The sequence below is a fragment of the Chionomys nivalis genome, chromosome 16 (genome assembly GCF_950005125.1).
Source record: "Chionomys nivalis chromosome 16, mChiNiv1.1, whole genome shotgun sequence".
Classification (NCBI taxonomy): Eukaryota; Metazoa; Chordata; class Mammalia; order Rodentia; family Cricetidae; genus Chionomys; species Chionomys nivalis.
The window spans coordinates 7,859,513-7,879,770 of record NC_080101.1 but is presented as its reverse complement, the minus strand read 5'-3'; the positions used below and the strand labels follow the sequence as shown (position 1 = coordinate 7,879,770).

The following is a 20,258-nucleotide window of genomic DNA, read 5'->3' as shown; positions in this document are numbered from 1 at the left end:
TAAAACTTGGTGCTGCCTCCCTAGCAGTATTCCTGTGTGTCAAGATTTTAGAAGCTAGATGGGCTCAGAAGACACGGGATGGAGGAAGGCTGCCTCCAGGTCTCCCCCTATAGAGCCCTGGGGAGTCACATCCTCTTCTGGAACTCTCCGGTTTCTCTCTGAAAGATGGAGATGAATGACTAAGATCTTCCTGTAGATTTAGGTGAACGGACATACAGGCTCAGTATATGGCTGGGGATATGCTGAATTAGGATGTGATATTAAGATGTTATTTCTATTTCTTGTACTTAAATGTGGGGTTTCTTCCTTTGCCCACAATAATGCTTAGCTTATCCCATGTTAGTGTCCAGTCTGTGTGGGGTAGAGCCCCCCCGCCCCCCCGCTCTGTGTCTCCTCAGACAGGTTAGCATGTCATTGTCCACACCTGTGAAATCAAAAGGTTCACTGTCTTAGTCCAAAGGTCCGACCTGGGGAATTTGGTGACGGTCAGGTCATTAAACCCATGCTGGGCGTATTGTAGGGTCACTCATGTCACAGGAGCATAAGAAAAAGGCAGAAGATGACTCGGAGTTGCAGGTGGGATGTTGAAATGCAAAGGTTCCTCAGATGCCACAGTGTGCCACGTGGATGCTGTGCCTGCTCTGCCCTGTTTGTGGGTCACGGCTGTGAGGCCACTCTGTGTGGCAGTCATTTACTCTGGCCTCAATTGACTTCTCAGCATCTTGTCTATTTGTCAGTATTTTCTGATGTGCTCTCTGGGTACCTCCCTAATAATGTCAGGGTTTCCCTGCACTGTACCCTACACTAACTCTTTCTTTAGCAGTCTGTGTGTGTGTGTATGTATGTATGTACATATATACACACATTTTACTTCTTGTCCTGTGTTCTTGCAGTTGAAGAGGTACAGAATGTCTAGATCTCTAACAGGTTTTCCCTTCCTACACTATTTTTTTTCTGAAGTAATAAACTGGTATTTAAGCCGGGCAGTGGTGGCGCACGCCTTTAATCCCAGCACTCGGGAGGCAGAGGCAGGCGGATCTCTGTAAGTTCGAGGCCAGCCTGGTCTAGAAGAACTAGTTCCAGGACAGGAACCAAAAAAAGCTACGGAGAAACCCTGTCTCGAAAATCCAAAAAATAAATAAATAAATAAACTGGTATTTAAAATTTAACATTTTCCTACTTAAAACATCCTTTTTAAACAAGTGTTTCCAGGCTGAAAGAGAATGGCAAATCCCACAACCCTTAGTTTGTAGGTGTCTGCTTCCCTGAGTACAGAATAAAACTCCTGAAACATCAGTTCCTTTCTTTACCTTGAGGAATGAGAAACTAATTTCAATCCTGTTTGTGTTCCTTAGCATTCTCCGTCGGAGCCCTTTCTAGAGAAGCCGGACATGACTCAGGTCAGCGGACAGAACGCTCAGCTGGTGAAGGGCGACGATTACCTGCCGTCAATAGAACAGCAGCCACAGCAGAAAAAGAAGAAAAAGAAAAACAACCACATTGTTGCAGGGGATCCCAGTAAAAGTTTTGGTAAAGATGACTTCCCTGGTGGGGTTGATAACCAAGAACTAAGTAGGAACTCGCTGGATGGGTCCCAAGAAGAAAAAAAGAAAAAGAAAAGGCCGAAAGTCAAAAAAGATCCGAAGGAATTGAAGGAACCGAAGGAGAAGAAAGAGCCCAAGACCCCAAAAGCCCCGAAGATCCCTAAAGAGCCAAAGGAAAAGAAAGCAAAAACTGTCACACCAAAACCCAAATCCAGCAAAAAGTCAAGGTAGGCTGTGGGTAGAATCCGAGGCCACAGGGCGGACAGCCCCAGGCTGCAGTGGTCTGCATAGGGGCGTGGGATGGCTGTTGATTCTCATGCTGTTCTTGGACGCCTGTCACTCATGTAGTAAAAAGCGAAGGTTTTTGTGCATTCCAATCTTTAGGAATCCACTGTTATGAACTGTTGATTTAGTGTCTGTACTGGCTAAAAGATTTTATTTAGCAGCCAACTTCTTCTTTCACAAACTAGCACTGTACTTGGCTCTCTGGGTAACTGATAGGAAATAGGAAGGCTTGCAGGGGAAGCAAAGCCCCTGCAAGCTCTGAGTATCTCTGGGTAACTGATAGGAAGGCTTGCAGGAGAAGGAAGGCTCTAAGCATGTCAGCACCATTTCCAGCCTCTGAGAGAGAATTAATTGTGTCTGCTTGGCAGGGTAAGTCTTCACGGCAGGTTGAAGTCCTTGTGGGGAGTGTGGGAGAAACCCAGTACCATTCATCATCAGATGTGGCTTCAAGGGCAAACAGTGGGGACTTTAAGGAACAGGAAGGAGCCTCCTTGCTCTGTACTCCCCACCAACTCTCTGACCCCCTAGAAGGCATATTTATTTGGTAAGAAAATCTGAGAGACGACATTGAAGACTAATTTTTTTCATTTGTTCTGAACATTTCTAACAACTGTTCTGAACCAGTTCCAAACATCTGAATCTGTTTTTCAGAATATGGCTCATGTTAGGAAATATAGTTTCCAGATGGAAGTATTGCCAGACTTGGTTAATCTGAGCCTGTTTGCACACTCGGATAGAAAACATGCTCCACCCTCTGGCCTGTGTGCACATGTAAACATTTGTCTGCACACATACTCCAGTGTGTCATTGCCTTACACTTCTGTGTTGACTAGCTGTAGCCCTTTGCTGGTGGACTCTATTGTATGTATGTGTGTGTGCAGGCACACCAGCACACAGAGAGATGGTAGCGAGACTATCTTGATAGCTCAACCCATGATTATGCTATGTGTTGATGGTGCGTATCATCATAATCATCTATTTGTTTTTGCCATGAATGTCTTTTATGGTGTCCAGGTAACCGAGTATATGCAATAATTCAGACTTATTGTTAACTCTGTATTTACGGTCTGGCTTGGATCCCTCAGCATCTAGTTTCTTTGCTGAAAGCACTTTCTCCTGGTGAATATTTTTTTAAGCCCACAACTCATTACAACTCATTACAGAACCTTTACATTCCTTAGAGAGGCATTTTCTGACCTGCTTGTCTGTAGGTGAGCGTCGGGACGAGGATGAGTGAGATAGATGCAGCTTTTGTCTCGCCGTCTGGTTTGTTTTCGGAGCATGTGACTGCCTGAGTGTAAATGGTGTGCTTTGGTGTGAGGAGGTGCATGCCTGTGTCTCCCAGAAGTCAAATCCTAATGTGAGGAAGATGGTCCTTTCCTCTTCAGCTGTAGCTGTGTGTGCCAAACAGGCTTTCTGGACCTTAGAAATGCATCACCGACATTTGGTATCAATTTTCATTGCAGTTCCTTTTCTTTTTCTTTTCCTTTCTTTTCTTCCTATCTTTCCACCTAATTGTGAAATGGCATAGAGTCATTCTGGGATTCTTACATAGATTTGCAGTCACCTTCCTCAGCCCGAGTCTGATCAGGCAGGCCCCGTGTCTACAGTTTGCTTGAGCACACCCACCCTGCTGTAGAGCACTCTGGTGGTAGGTTTGGAGATGCTGTATGTCACAGTGACCCAGGCAGCACCTTCTTGACAACCATAGGTATCCAGTTTGGTCAATGCTGGGCGTGCAGCCTGTCCTTGGTGCAGCTACAGATCCGTTCTTGGCCCAGAGAGCTTTCGGGGAGGGCTGTCTCCAGGGTGGGCCAGCCGCTGTCATCCTGAGGGTGAGTTAGGGTCTCTGTGAGTGTTTAGCACAGCTTACTGCAAGGGGCCTGCACATGCTCTTTCTGTAGGCTCAGGAAGAAAGGATAGCTCTTTCCCTCACCCTGCTGGTCCTCACTAGCTGTCTCCTCGAGAGCTAGGAGTTGTAAAGCGTCAACGGTTTGAGACTCCTTGACTGGAGCACATTGATGTGTGTAAAGATGTCTAAGTGACAGGAACCTGATGGGGTGTGTGTGCAGAGACTTATTAGCAGGCTATGTTTGGGGGTGATGTTGCAGGAGGGGGCGGTGGAGAGTTGCTAGCACCTCCGTTGGCTTGGTTAAGCTCACCATGTGTGTGACCACTGACTAATTTACAATGAAGTGTGGCAAGGACCGTCCCCAGAAGCTTTCCGGTTGTTGATGGTCTTTCAGGATTGGCTGTCCAAACATAGGATAATTGCATTGAGATGTTAAATAAATTAACAAACCAAACCATTATTTTGTCAAGCCACATTGTTGCTATTGGTCAGATGAATTGAGTATGTCAATTGTGGTCTCCTTGTTCAGTTACGTCTACAAGGAAATAGCATCCTTGAATCAAGGATAACGAGAATGCATACGGCTACATGTAAATTCTGAATAGCATAGCAGAATAATTATGTAAATTGAATATGCAGTGATGAAGGTAATAGGGGGTTTGGGTTGTGTTAGTGCTGGGGCTGAATTGCCAGAGCAGTTTGCGTCTACGCAGTGGACTACAACAGTGGCAATTTTGTTTTGCAAAATGCTATGTGATACCGGTTATTTCCATCCTTGAATAAGTTAACTTGATGAATTTGTTTATACAGAAAATGATTTTCCTACAGAGGGCTACAGCGGAGGAAATAAACAAGTGAAATGAAAAATTTAGACTAGTAGCTCCCCGCTTCTTTCCTGCAGCCCACGAGCCGCCTCGTGCAGCAGCTCTGCCAGCAGATGTGCTGGCCTTTGAGGGGGTGGAGAGGAAGTGGCTGCTGCTGGTCTGCGGCATCCTCATGCCCTTGCTAATGAAGGATGCACGGATGGTGGCTGCTGCCCAGAGCTGGCCCATCCGTGTCTGTTGCAGCCGTCTCGCCCCCTGGAGCTCACTCCATTCTGGGGAAAGTGAGGAGCTTGAGTTTGTAGACATCAACCACCTTGATAGCCATGTCTTTCCTGTGCCGGAGAAACCAGAGCAATCTGCCTGAAGCAGTCGCAAAGAATAGTGGTGCAACAGGAAGACCAGTTGTCCAGCACGTTAGAATAAAGACACATCCTAACAATGAGCAACAAAATGGGCTCCCCTGGGCCATCCTCCTCTTGTCTAGTAGAACCATGTTCTTCTTTTTTTTCTTTTTCTTTTTTTTTTACTTACAGTATATTTTTCTAAACCTGTGTTACTCTTCCCTGGTGCCTTTATAGCTTTCAGATACTGGCTGTTAGTATGGAAAACACAGCCAGGCCTTCTGTGGCTGCCGAGGGTGCATTTTGCATGTGCAAGGCTTCTGGAGGATTTGCGCCCTCCTTTCAGGGTGGCTTCTGTTGTGCGTGCATGGGCTCTGTGAAGTGAGAGAGAATTCGGAGGAAGTGCCCCCTTTCAGTGATTCTTGAAGGATTTAGTGGTCCATTTAGCGCCATAAAGATTCTTTGAATGTGCAGAACGAGGGGAACTTGGCCAAGGATTGTGACTTGACTCCTGAAGCCTGAATTAAACAACGCCGGCTCACGGCTGCTGATGCGGTTTCTAGGAACACATTTTGTTCCTTGCTCCATTCCCCACCCCCGGTGTTAAATTTAGCAGAAACGAAAATGTTATTTTTCAATTGAGTGAAGATAGCATTTTATTTTAAACCAGAAAATAAGCATACTGCTTTTATTTAAAAATAAAAACACACAAAGTACCCAAAGCACATGAGGTGTGCTTTTTGCAAGACCCCTTGATTACCATTAACAATAGTAGTTGCTGCTTACTTAGCGGTGTCCTTCTGAGGAACTCGTTTTTTCAATTATAATCTCACCAAGTTAGGGCGTTTTTACCCAAGAAATACTTACTCAGTTAGCAAGCCTGGTATCTTGGTAATCTAAAATATATTTGCCATGTGCTCTGTGTTTGTAAAGCTTCTACGTCTTCTTGTGTTCTCGTTCCTTCTTTCCCTTCAAAACACTCACCTGCTCTGATTTTGTTTGGTTCAAAACATTGGAAAATCAGAAAGATATTGTTTTGGCTTAAGCCAGTGGAAGAGCATACACACACCACATGCTACACACACACACACACACACACACACACACACACACACGTGTGTTTCAAGTGTGTGACTATAAAACGGAGCTCTGAACCCTTCGAGTGCTAGTGAGGTTGAGAGAAAGAATGGACCACGAGGACCATGCTGGCTCCATCTCTGAACTGTCTCCCAGGTCTCTTCTTTGTCACCTGCCTGCACCACCCTGCACTCTCAACGCTTGTTTTCTCTCTCACAGAGTGACTAACAGTGGTTTAGATCCCCAGACCTTTCTTCCCCTTGGGCTAACCACTTGAGTATACCTCTGTGCTTCTCTGGTTCCGAGTAGGAGAATCAACAGGCCACTAGGAAAGCCAGTTCTGCCCCCATTGTGCTGTATGCCAGATGCAGGCAGGACTGGACCCTGGTGGAGCGTCGTGCCTCTGCAGTGAGCTGCAGTGCAATGGAAAGGTTGGTGTGGCCCTCCCTCTGGCCTCTCCCTGTGCCACCAGATAACAGGAGAGGCAAAGAGGCCATGAGCAGCAAGTGGTGTGAGAGGGAGGCTTTTTCAGAGACACTTTTTTACACTCTTCCTTAAGCAGAGTGTTAAGGAGGAGTGTATTTTGCCACAGTAGACGCAGCTTTGATCTTGTTCCTGGGGAAAAAAGGACAAAAAGGATCATGGATGATTTTTTTTTTAATTAAAAAGTCTTTAATATGTGGGAATGCTTTGAAAAAATAGGAAAATCTGCACAAGGCAATGCTCGTCTTCTGTTGTATGAAGATGTTTGGCAGGTTGGCCTGGGCCTACCCAAAGTCCTCCTAGAGTCACTGGATGTCAAAGCCACAGCATAGAGAACCTGGAAGCTTCCCTCCCTGCTGCCGTCCTCATCTGCATGTGGCTTCGCCTCTGACATATAGATAAGGAAATGCTATGAAGTAAGGGGGAAAAAAAGTTTTGATTCTTTAAAAGTTGGAAGCATTACACCCTTAGACATCCACTAGAATATGATTTTGTTTTCTTTATTGTGGTCTTGAATTATAGAGGAACAGTATAGTTCACAATGGTCTACTGTCCGTTTGGCTAGATGCTGGTATTTTTCTCCTTGGTGTTGATCTAATTTCCATCCCACCGACTGCACCTGATTGAAATGTGGGTGGATAGCATGTCTCCCTTGTGTTAGCCACCCTGGTGGGTCAGAGAAGATAATTGTGAACCCAGAGAGTGTGATTCTGAGTGCCAAAGTGTCCTCTGGAGCACTGCCCGTGAATAAAAGTGATGTCTTGGAACATGGCACTGGCTTTCAAATGTGCCTATCTACCAGTGTGGCATTAGCGGTATTCTCCGAGAGACTCCTGGGAGTCTCTGGTTTGAGCCGGCACCGGAATGTCTAATTGGGCTTCTCCTTTATGCAGTGTTGCAGGGCCAGACGGTGCCACATAGCCAGAGTGGCTCATGTCTGTGTTGGGCTTCCGTGAAAACACCACATCTCAGCTGACTGCACTTCCTTTCCGTGTTCCACATCCTAATTGAGTCCACAGAGCAATGTAGATTTTTCAGTGTTAATTCTTAACTACAAGACAAAAATCTTTGCTTTAGAATGTGCTACTGTTAAAAATTTAATTCTTTCATTCAAGTTTCTGTTCTTCTACCTAAGCAAACAAACTGATATAGGTAAGATGTCCTTTAGAAAATGGCCAATACTATAACAACCCTAAAGGCAGGGTCGTGATGTTGTCTTAAAATGACCCAGGCCAACACCAAGCAGAGCTGGTGTTTACAGAAACATTTGCTGAGACCCAGCATGCTGTGGGAGGCCAGGTAGGTTTGCATCTGCAATGCCTGGAAGTTTGTTTGTAGAATGTAAAGATGACACGTGTTTGAAACACAAAATCAAATTTGATGTTGAGATCTTTTCTAGCTTTCTTTGCTAGTCCTTTCTTTACAATCTAGTACGTTGTGTGCCAAGGAAGTACCTTTTCTGCAATAGCTAGACCTTTGAGGGCAACGGTGTGAAAGGCTGCTTTCTGGGTGTTTTATTTAGTGTCTTTCATAGAACTCAGTGCTAGTGGTTTCTGTACACATCCTGTGTTGTTTGTAGTAAACCCGCGGTCTTCGTGTTTTCCTCTCACAATCCTTTACTTCCTCAAAAGAAGTAAGGTGAAGAAACCGTGGGGATGTGTGAGCGAGGGTCTCAAGGTGTCCATGTAGAGTCGGAGCATGTGTGAGCGAGGGTCTCAAGGCTCCCATCTGGAGTCAGGGAGTGTGTGTAAGCGAGGGCCTCAAGGCTCCCATGTGGAGTCAGGAGTGTGTGTGAGTGAGGGTCTCAAGGTGCCCGTGTGGAGTCAGGGAGTGTGTGTGAGCGAGGGTCTCAAGGTGCCCGTGTGGAGTCAGGGAGTGTGTGTGAGCGAGGGTCTCAAGGTGCCCGTGTAGAGTCAGGGAGTGTGAGCGAGGGTCTCAAGGTGCCCGTGTAGAGTCAGGGAGTGTGTGTGAGCGAGGGTCTCAAGGCTCCCATGTGGAGTCAGGGAGTGTGTGTGAGCGAGGGTTTCAAGGTGCCTGTGTAGAGTCAGGGAGTGTGTGTGAGCGAGGGTCTCAAGGTGCCTGTGTAGAGTCAGGGAGTGTGTGTGAGCGAGGGTCTCAAGGTGCCCGTGTAGAGTCAGGGAGTGTGTGTGAGCGAGGGTCTCAAGGCTCCCGTGTGGAGTCAGGGTAGTGTGTGTGAGTGAGGGTCTCAAGGCTCCAATGTGGAGTCAAGCATGCGGGCATCTCAGTGGACAGAGAGAACACAAAGAGCTAGGTAGCCTGGTCCCAGGCCAGGTGTTAGGCCATCTCCTTGTCTGGGTGTGATGCGTGTTGTCTGCTCCTCATCTTGTTCTGCCCCCTGTACCAGCTTATTTTGCTGTCTGCTGTTTATTATGAACTAGTTATGCCATCAGATGCATTGTAATGCTAAGACCTTAAAATTTTTATTTTATTTTGTTGGACTGATGCTGCTTTTTGGTGCATCACATTTTATGCTGATTCGATTGCTCTTTTGAAACCTTTGTGCTTTTTAAAATTAATTTTTAAGTTACATAAAAATTGACCTCGTTATGGTATTTTAATAGGCATTTATCATTGTACTTTGTTCATATCTGCCCAGTTCCTCCCCAATCCATCTTTTTTCACCAAACAGTAACCCCCTTCTGATTGTGTATGTGTGCGGGGTTGTGTATGTGTGTACACGCATGGATCTAGACTGCACATAGGAGAGAAGACATGAGTTATTTGTCTTTATGTCTTGGCTTATTTTATTTGGCATGATATTATATTTTTTTCTGCAAGTGATGTAATTTCATTATTCTTTATGAGCATACACACACACACATACACTATATTTTCTGGGTCTGTACAGGCCTGTAGATTTGCTCCATGCATTGGCTATTGCCAAAGGTGGTGCAGTGAACATGGATGTGCGTGTGTCTCGATGAGGTGCTGACTTGGATTCGGTCAGGCGCACACCCAGGAGTGATAGAGCTGAGTCACCAAAGTTCTGTTTTTAGTCTTGTGAGGAACCTGTATGCTGACTTCCACCCTGGCTGCCCCATTTTCCATACCCGCCCGGAGTGACTAGGGCTCCGCTTGGCCCACATTCTCTCCAGCGTTTGTTATTGTTGATTTTCCTGAAGAGAGCGTGAGAGTGGATAACTGTGGCGTGTGCTTCCCTGGTGGTGAAGGATGGTGAATAGTCTTTCATGTCCTTAATGGTCACCTGCCTGTTTTCCTCTGGAGAATTGTCTGCTCAGTTCACTTTGTCTATTTAACTGGGTGGCCATTTGGGGTTATAGATTATAAATGCTAACCTCTGTCAGATACATAGTTGGTAAAGATTTTCTTCTATTCTGCTGGCTGTCTCTTTGATCTGCTGCTTGCTTCTTTTGCTGTATAGATAGATACTTTTGATTGCACTTGTGCCCATTTGTCAATTTTTGAAATTATGTCCTCAGCTACTGGAGTCCTTGTCAAAGCAAAGCCCTTGTTTATATGGTTTGACTCCGGACATTTCAGAGTTTCAGGTCTTAAAAGTAGCAAAATTATATTTATGAAGTAGCAATGAAAATAATTTTATGGTTGGGGGTCACCATGTGAGGAACTGTATTAAAGGGTCGCAGCATTAGGAAGGGTGAGAACCGCTGCAGTAAGGTCTTTGATGCATTTTGAGTTGGGATTTTGCAGGGAGAATGTCCCATGCTCCCTGCATCAGTTGTTGAAGAGGCTATCTTTTCTTCAGAGTGTGTCTTTGAGACCTTTGTCAGAAATTAGGTACTGTCGCTATGTGGCTTCATTTCTGGGTCCTCTGTTCTGTTTTATTCCATTGGTCTAGAGATATATTTGCGTCTTACTTTTGTTTTGTTACTATGGCTCTGTAATAAATTTTGAGGTCAGGTATTGTGATACCTTCCAGCATTACTTTTTCTGTTCTGGATTGCTTTGCCTGTTGTTTTTGTTTGTTTTGTATATGTGTGTGTGTGTTTCTGTATGATTTTGAGGTGACTTTTGTTGCTGTTCTGTGACGAATATCATTGAAGTTTTTATAGGGATGGTTTTCAATAATTCACACACTTCCACATACTTCAGTCCTGCCATCCAGGAGCATGTCAAGTCAACCTAAAAAGATTGTCATCATAGAGGCCTTTTACCACATTGGTTGAGTTTATTCCTAGTTATAATTTTTTTAAATAAAATATTCTAAAAGCTATCTTAATTTCTGTCCAATTCTTTCCTGGCAAAATTTGTTATCAATACACGGAAAAGCTACTGATTTTTCTATGATAATTTTGTGTCTTGCTCCATTATAGAAAGTGTTAGTCTCAGAGCGGCATTCACAGGGTTTCCAGTTTGCAGTGGGATCCGTAGGCCCTTTGAAGACAGGATGGTATCATGTGCGGGCAGAGGTAACCCGACCCCGCCCTCCCCTGCTCTTTGTGATTCTCTTCTTTGTTCCTTTTACCTTCCTGCTCTCTGGCTAATTCAGATAGCATATTGAGTAAGAATGGAGGGACGGGAGCCAGGCATGGTTACACATGCCTTTAATGCTAGCACCTAATGGATGGAGGCAAGCTGATCACTCCAAGTACCAGGCCAGCCTGTACTATATAGGAGACCCCTCTCCCAGCAAAGAAAGAAACGCTCTCAGATGTCCCCATCTAGAGAGTACTGGGTGGAGATTTCTCATACTGCCTTCATTAGACTGAGGGTAATTTCTCCTCTTACTAGTTTCTTTGGTTTGGTTTTCTAATGTTACTTTTAATTTTTACTATTTAGAAAGCTCACTAAGGAGTAAAGTGTCTTAGTTAGGGTTTTGGTTGCTGCGACAAAACACCATGACCAAAAGCAAGTCGGGAGAGGAAGGGTTTATTCCACATCACTGTTCATCATCAAAAGGAGTCCGAACAGGAACCAAACAGGGCGGGAACCTGGAGGCCGGAGCTGAGGCAGAGACCATGGAGAGGAGCTGCTTACTGGCTTGCTCAGCCTGCTTTCTTACAGAACCCAGGATAACCAGCCCAGGCAGTACCCGCAATGGGCTGGGCCCTCCCCCATCAATCTCTAATTAAGGAAATGCCCTACAGAACAGGCGATCTTATGGAGGAGTTTTCTCACTGAGGCTCCCTTTTTTTCAGATAAATCTAATTTGTATCAAGTTGACATAAAACTAGCCAGCACGTGAGGACTTAGACGGCTTTTGGTTTGTGAAGCTGGTTACGATTTTTCACCAACGTTGAGCCCTGAAGTCCAACGGCAAACTGCATTCTACTGTGGCCGCCAGAGCCTTTGTAGAGTTGTCCCACAGCCTAGGCGGCAGTTCTTAGCGTTAGCCTCACCTTCTTGGAAAGTCTGTGGTTGTGGTTGTTGTTGGATGTGCTGCTTCACACCTTGTCCAGGCCGGCTGGGAGGTTGAGACTGGAATGTTGCCACACAAGTTCAAGGCCAGCCTAGGCGACAGGGAGATCCTGCTTGTTAGCAAGTATAGGGGCCTGAGATTGGATAGCTAGTACCTCTATAAAAACCTGGATATATATGATGGCATGGACTTGTAATTGTAGCTCTGGGGAGGCAAAGATGGGCATATCCCCAGAGCTTACACACACACACACACACACACACACACACACACACACACACACACACACTCACCCTCCCCTTCTTTTTTGTTTTTTCGAAACAGGGTTTCTCTGTAGCTTTGGAACATGTCCTAGAACTAGCTCCTATAGACCAGGCTGGTCTTGAGCTCACAGAGATCTGCCTGCTTCTGCCTCCCAAGTGCTGGAATTAAAGGTCTGACTAATGCCCTTCTTCTTAAGGAAGATGATGTATTATTTTGGAGAAGCGTGAACCCTTAATAATGTCCCTGATTAAGGGTCCTGACCTAAGTTTCAAGACTGATTTTTCCCCCACTGTCATGAGAATACTCATGAACTTACTTCCTCTTCAGGACCTGCTTGGTTGCTAACTTCCGCCCACTGTCCGGTCACCTTTACTAACTGACCTTACCCCTCAGCACGTTTGGTTTTCAATATGGCTCCTTTCCAAGTTTCTTTTGAAAACGAATGTTCACAGGTTGACACTAATGACTCTTTAACTGCATTCTGTTGTGTCATAAATTGGTCCAGCCCTTACTTTCTAATAAGTTCTTGTTCTTTGGTAAAGCCTTGTCTTTAGAAAGCCTACAATTTCTCAGACAAGCGTTGATCAACTGTGATCCGCCAGCCCTGTCTTAGTCAACAGCCCTCACTCTGTTTGTGGACAGCTGTGTCTTCAGCTAAATAGGAGTTCTTCCACAAGAGTGGAACCCCAAGAACAGGTCCCCACAGGATAACACAACTCGGAATATGGAGTTTGTGTTTTATGGAGTGTACCTAACATACTCCTCAGGGTGGTGCGTGCACGCTCTGACAGCATTGGGGGCTAATTCCAGGACTAATGATCTGGGCTGTTGGCTGTGGACCCCGGCGTCAGCCAGTGTGTGTCTGCTCCCATAATAAAGTGTGGACCTCAAGGCTGCAGGAGCAACAGTGGCCTTTCATATTTCCAAGGGCATCCTTGGATTTATGTCTGTTTCTAGGGCTTGCCAGCACGAGTGAGGCTCTGCACATGAGTGGGGAGTGGGGTTAGATCTGTATTTGTATTTTTGTCATATTGCTGATTGGGAAGATAGAAGAAGAAAGGACTTTGACTTGGAGATATTATTTATAAACGACACTTTATTGTTCTGATTTTGAAAAATTCCTGTTCTCCTCAAGTTTGTTAACAATTTAGTCTCATTTCATTTTTTCTTCTTCTACTTTCCCTCCCTCCCTCCCTCCCTCCCTCCCTTCCTCCCTCTCCCTTCCTTCCTTTTTGAGCTAAGGTATCAGGTAACCCAGGCTAGCCTTAAAATCCTGATGTTGCTGCTTCTGCCTCCCATGTTCTGGAAATAGGAGTGTGTGCTGCTGTACCCTATGGATACCGAGGAAAGAACCAGAGCCTTTTACGTGGTAGACAAGCACCCTTCCAGTTGAGCCTGCTCACCTGGCTCTTCACCTCCACTGCAGTGAGCTTTGTAGATGTCTCATCATGAAGGGAGATTGCTATTCCAACTTCTGTTTATCCTTAAAAGTATTTATTGTTGTTATGTATCTGAGCACACCCACAGTGCGCATGTGGGTCAGAAGATAATGTGATCTGAGTTCTTGGATCAAACCCAGGCTTGTGTGATAAACACTTTCACCCAGTGAGCGATCTTACTACCACTGTCTTGTGATTGTTTAGAAATTTTTTTGGTTTTGTGGTGTGTATGTGGGGATGAGGGGGTATGTGGGGGTGTGTAGGTGTGTGTTAGAAAATAGGAAAGTGTCAGTACATAGGAAAAAGCTTTGTAGCTAGGCGGTGATGGTGCACACTTTAATCCTAGCTTTTAAAAGGCAGAGGCAGGCAGATCTCTGAGGTTGAGGCCAGCCTGGTCTACAGAGTGAGTTTCAGTACAGCCAGGACTACACAGAGAAACTCTGTCTTATGGGAGGTGGAAAGGAAGAAAGAAAGGAAAAAAGAGCTTTGTACTTATTAAACTACTTAATTAGATATTAAGTAGGAAAAGAAACATAAGCAGCTCACCAGCCCTTCTAAGTAGGCACTAGAAATACAAAGATAAATACGGTTTAGTTCATAGGACAGCCGATGAAATAGACACAGTGCTTTGACTTTAGAATAACTCAGTAATGTTAACACCAGTTTCTATGTTTTAAGTATTTGTATGTCATGTGACACGTAGGGATTGAAATCATGCCCAGTCCAGGCTACCATGGTATTCTGATTTTCTGTTTCTTGGATGTCAGCTAAGTATTGCAGATGAGCAGGCAGGTTTGGAGTACCGGAGGGTGTTTATCATTTGTATATAAGTCTGCAGATGAGGCTGTAGGGAACACACAGGAAGCGAACCTTGTGAGTTGTGAAGGCCAGAGAAGCCCAGGACCCCAGTGCTGAGACTTGCAGACATTAGTGGTCAAGTTTGGAGTTCGGTGCATCCTCAGATTTTGCAGTAGAGGTGAGTGGTGAGTGGGGCAGGACCAGAGCAGAGGCAGGAGAGGTGAGAGGAAGCAGTGAGGCCTGTGCGTGCCTGGTTTCTCCTGTGACTCTACTTGTCGACTGCTGGGTGACAAGCTGGAGCTGAGGAGGCTTCGCCGCAGCTGTTGGAGGGACAGCGGAGCTCTGGGTCTGCACCGTGCAGCTCAGTGGCTTCCTTCTCAATGTCGCAGTGCCAGCTTCGGGGACACTCCTAACAATATCTTACCCCGCAACGAGGGCAGGTGTCTGTTTGCATATTCAGGCTTTGAATATAGTTTGGAAGGAGAATGTTTGTGTGGAGATGTTTTGGGGTTTGGCAGTAAAAGACCAGATCGAACCTGACAGGTACATACAGAATGATTCGGAATGTCGACTCTGACCTTTTCCCACTGGCCTCACGCTGGAGACCCTTCCCGTGGGGTGAGAGGGCGATGTGACAGAGACTGTCATGGTCTGGGTTGGGATGACGTGTGTGGCTACAGCGGTAGTGGGCATGGGGGTGAATGTTGTTTCTCCTTTTAGCTGGTGACTAACATTGGTCATGCATGTTCCTTCTGTTTATGTTGCTTAAGTCGAGTGAACCTTGATGCTCATGCCATCCTCTCTGTGAGTTCCTCGGATGAGTTGGCAACGGTGGGTCAGAGTCCCAGCCGGAGTGCCCCTCTCAGCTGTGGGCCTCACCTTCCGGGGCATGCGGGGAGTGAACGTCTCTGTCTCTCATCTCAAGCTCCTAGAAACCCTAGAGATGCAGATGTTAGCCTTGTGCCATAGATGAGGAAACGGGGGTGCAGGAAAACCCTAATGGTTTGTCTGGAGTCACAGTTGGAACTGTAACTAATTCCTGTCTCGTGGAAACCACCATGCTGTAGTACTTCTGGCAGAAGAAAATGACTTAGCTTAAAGCAGTTTGAATGTCGCACTTCATAGGAATCCAGGTTGGTGTATTCCAAAATCATAATGAGGACAATTTAATGTAAGTAATTGAATTTTGTCCTGGATAGCCTGGATTTGTCTTTCGGTGGCCATTGAAGATTTCTCAACCTTACTTCTTGGGGTGCTTGATTCGTATACTGGTGGGCGGGAGAACCTAGCTATCCCTCTCCATGAACGCCATGAGGGCTAATGAGTTGGCCTCTTGCAGTAATCAGAGTGGAAAGTGCTTCCCTGGGCCATGAGGTTTTTGTCTATGCGTTAGGGAGGTCCTGTCTGACTTTCAGCCATCTTGGAGGTTCTGTGCAGCCCATCCTTGGACAGAGCAGATGGACAGTCATTAGTGCTTCTGTTCCCCCAGCAAATAGATGCTTCCTCAAACCCGGCTCTGGGCAGCGTCCAGACAGTCAGCCTTCCTCTCCTGCAGCATGATGCGCGCAGGGCTCGGAGCCCCATGAACCTGAACTCTCTCCTTTGCTCTGGTAGAGCAAGGTCACCATGGAAAGTGCTCAGTGCCAGCCCACTTTACCTGGCAACGGTTCAACTCTTTGACAGACCTACCTCTGATTTAAACAAATTCGAGAAATATGTAAAGTTTTGGAAGCAGTTTTGCACTGATTTGATAAAAGAAACCACAAAACACTGCAGCGCAGGTGTTGAGAATGTTTGAAAGCTGATTGAGGGAAGCAGATGGCTTTAGCCAGTGGCATCCAGCCAAAAGAGCAGGTGCTGGTCATGTGACCGCTGGTTACCAGGGTAATCTGATTGCTCTTGGCGTGCAGATGAAAGGAGAGGGGCCCAGTGTTCAGCTGTAGTATTGTATAATTTGTGGCAGTTAGAGCGGAAATAAATGCTGGGAATGGAGCCTCATGGTAGGGGAGACTTCTGTCCGTGTGTAGCGTAAACACCAGGACACTCTCGTCAGGAAATGCTGCATGAATTTTTTAATTTAAAAAATATTGTGCTGTCCGTGGATCTTTGACTTAGTCACACCACCTTTTTATAAATAAAATCAGTGTTCGAAACGTAACTGCTATCTGCAATAATCTTGAATTGTTTTGAATTATTTCCTGATGTAGCTGTTTGCGATGCTAAAGCGCTCACGTATCAGAATAAACTCCGAGTCTATAAAAATACCAAGTTTAACGCTCAAAGCATTATCAGTAGGAAATCCTGCCATAGGCGTGTGCTGGGTACACGACTGGCGTGCTCTGGGAGTGTTCAGTGTGACACATCCTTACACAAAATCGTTAGCTCCTGCAGTCTCTTCCCAGCGTCTGACAACATGCTATTTACTGCATCCTATCAGTGTGGTTTTCTGGGACTTTATAAAATTTAATAAGTGTGGGGTTTTGAAATCCATCCTTTGTTTATTAGACTACTTAGAGCTTGAGGCTCCCTAGAAATAGTTGTTTCTTAAAAAAGTCTTTGCTGATGTGAGGATCGCTTTCTGTGTTGTATGTGTCACAGACGCTGGCTGATGTGAGGAAGTCCTGGGTCCAGAGTGGAGATTAAATGGAGCACTACATGTTCACTCCGGCCGAGGAAGGGAGGGTTTTTGGGGTGGCAATAACCCTAGAATTTTATTTTTCTCAGAGGATACTCATGTGTTTTGATATAACATTCAAATACTACTAATGTTTTTTAGTAGCAGTTGGAAAGTGAGCTTTAGTTATTGGTTAGATACACACACATACACACACAATTTCAAAAACCTAACTTTTTGAGCCTGGTGATGTCCTCAGTGGTAGCACGCCTGCCCTGGGTTCAGTTGCTAGCCCTCGGGAAAATAAGGACCAGTTGTGACCATCCCTTCAAACTGCTTAGCATCAAAAAAAAAAAAAAAAAAAAAAAAAATCCACAACAATAACTCAACTTGCTTGTAAACAAGAACACTGAACCAAATAAAAACTAAATAAAATTTATTTCTAGGAAATGAAATTTTATCAAATGCTTGTCAGTAGGATATAAGGAAACCTACTGTTACTGACTGCCATAGGAGTGTATAAAACTCTGTGCCAGAAAAATGAAGATGTGGTCATTAGATTATAATTTTTTTTTCCTTTAGTTAAAAAGAAAAGGTGACTGTGCCTTTTTAGCAAAGCAACATCTTCTTCATCATGGATTGGTACATTAGCAGGGGCTATAAGCAATACTCTGCAGTATTCAAAGTGTTACATTCAATTCAGTTTTAATGGGTGAGAACTTTGCTGAAGGTCATCAGTTATAGTTTTTTGTTGTCAAACATTAATTAGGAGCACCACCTAATGAAAATCAGCCAACACACCCTTTACCACAAGGGCTCATGGAAGGAGAAGGTTTGGGGCGCGTGGGAACCACACTGAACGTGAACACTAAGTGGTGTCACTTTGAATTCTAGTAATAAGAAGCCGGACTCAGAAGCAAGTGCTTTGAAGAAAAAGGTCAACAAAGGAAAAACAGAAGGTTCTGAAAACTCAGACTTGGACAAAACACCCCCACCGTCCCCTGCCCCTGAAGAGGACGAAGACCCAGGTGTTCAGGTAATGCCATTATCCCTCCTGAGCTCCGGCTGGGCAGAGGGTAACTTTAGCCGCATGGCTTTGCCGTCAGGTGTGCGTGCGCAATGTCCTTATTGTTGTCGGGAACGTTATATCCATAGTGAAGAGAGCCAGGGCTAGCAGAAACTCAGCTCACTCTAGGGTTGCCGAGCTTTGAAATCAGTAAGACAGAAAGCTGCCTTTAATTCCATGGGTGTGTGTTGTGATGTTTATTCACTCCTTCCTAAATATTTTTAACATTGCTATTATTTTACTTCAAGTGTCGTGCACATTTAAATTTTTCCCTAAAATTTGGTTTCTTGTCAAGTTTTATTTGCTGATTTCTTTGTGTGTGTGCCCGTGCATGTGCCCGCCTGTGTGCACACGTGCACATATGTGCACATCTATGTGGAAGCAGGAGGCCAACCTCAAGTGTCATTCTTTAGGAGACATCCACCCAGTGATCTAGAGGCAGTGTCTCTCACTGTCCTGGGGTCTGTGAAGGATACTCACCTCTACTGGCCAGGGAGCCCCAGAGATTTTGTGTTCACCTCCCCAATGCTGGAATTGTAAGCGTGGGCCTCCTTTTCTGTTGTTCTAAGGGTCAGGGTCGAGTCTTAACGCTTGGGTGGTAAGCACTTTGCTGACCGAGCTATCTGTCTTGCTCTCATTATTTTTTTCATAATAAAAACCAAAACATACTTTGTAGCTTATCTTCTTGACGATAGATCCAGATGAGATATATCCCTGATAGTTTCCGTGGACAAGTCAGTGACTCCCAAGTAGCAACTCTGCCCAACGGCCCAGTGTGAGGTTCTCCTGAATTCTAGGAGTAAATAGTAGGAATTTGGGTGCTTGTGTGTGAAGTTTGCTCTCTTTGGCTCGAGACGGGCTGAGAGAGGACTCAAAAGTACACCTGACAGTTAAGATTTCTTTCCTACCAAGGAAATCTCCTGCAAGCATGCAAGTCTGTTCTGTTGGGATGGCTGGGAATGTGGCCCGTGCAGGCGGCATCTCAGCCAGCAGGGAGCAGCTACTGTTGAGTCCTGTAGCTATAGGCCTTAGGAGCTGCCCAGGCTTCCTCTGACGTGAGTGTGCTCCCTGCCTGAGGTCCAAGGGTGTGTGGTATGGGGCCCTCTTACAAAGAATTTCTTTGTGATGTGTTTTTCTTGAGCAGCCCTTGTATGTGTGATGTCATGCACTGGCCAGACAGACGGATCTGAGAGGGTTAGAAAGGTTACAGATGGTTGCAAGCCACCATGTGGGTGCGAGGGAGTTGAACCCGGGTCCTCTGCAAGAGAAACGAGTGCTCCAAACCACTGAGCCATCTCTCCAGCCCTAATAGGTACCTCTTACAAGCTGGTTAAGAGGTTCGAAACTAAAAATTTTAGTAAAATTCATTGTATCCTTGAGGATGTTTTGTCTTAATTTGTGCTTAATTAGGAGTTTTATGATAGTAATGTTTGGACAACATTAAGAATTATTTTCACAGGCTGGATGTGGTGGTGCACACCTTTAATCCCAGCACTGATCTCTGCGTTTGAGGCCAGCCTGGTCTGTATAGTCAGTTCCTGTAGAGCCAAGGCTACAAAAGAAGACCCTGTCTCAAAACAAAACAAAAGAATCATTTCCTAAGTAAATTCCATCATGGCTTCCCAGATACAACTGCTGTATTTAAAAAAGCTGCGTTCTGACTAAAACGGACTCTCTGATTGGGGGTGGGATTATTTCCTTCCTCTCCTCTCCTTCCCTTCTACCCGCTTCCCGCTTCTTTTCCTTTCTATATTTCGGGTACAGAACAGAGCTTAGGCACTTAAGGCAAACGCAGTATTTTCTGTCTAATTGTCTCAGTGTAACAGTTGTGGGCTTACCAGCAAAGTCAGGCAGCCCCCAGAGACCGGCCTTGAAGGCTGTCTTCCTGGCATCTGACACAGGAAGTGATGCAGGCTTCTTCCTGTGATGTATCCCTAACACGCTTGCAGGGAAGTAACAGGTTGTGAATTTTCTGATTGGTTGTCAAAAGTCAGTGACATGTTAACTCTAACTCATAATCAAGGCCATAGACACACGTTCCTCTTCAGTACATGTCGGTTGTCACCAAAAGTATCTTTCTAAAGCAGGTGGGAACACAGCATTCTCGGCCGTGGGGTGGACGGTGTGGGGGGCCAGCCCTGAGAGATGGCAGCATTTTTGTTTTAGTACTGAAATGAAAATTCACTGCCACCACCATCACCCCCCCCACTCCTTTATCTCTTTTCAGAGCCGTAAACCTAGTAACAATTTGTATTTCTTTTCAGATTTTTTTTTCTGTTAACAAGAGCACCATTTATTTTCTGAGTGTTGAG

At 45.3% G+C, this 20,258-nt stretch overlaps 1 protein-coding gene across 5 annotated transcripts in view; it reads left to right on the top strand.

Annotated features, from left to right (window-relative positions):
- Positions 1-20,258, top strand: part of Chd7 (chromodomain helicase DNA binding protein 7) — a 179,431-nt gene that overhangs the window by 96,222 nt on the left and 62,951 nt on the right. For all 5 annotated transcript variants that reach the window (XM_057790256.1, XM_057790257.1, XM_057790253.1 and 2 more), the window contains exons 3-4: positions 1,356-1,771; positions 17,775-17,916. In XM_057790256.1, coding sequence (XP_057646239.1) covers positions 1,356-1,771; positions 17,775-17,916 — 558 coding nt within the window. The remainder of the gene's footprint in view (positions 1-1,355; positions 1,772-17,774; positions 17,917-20,258) is intronic.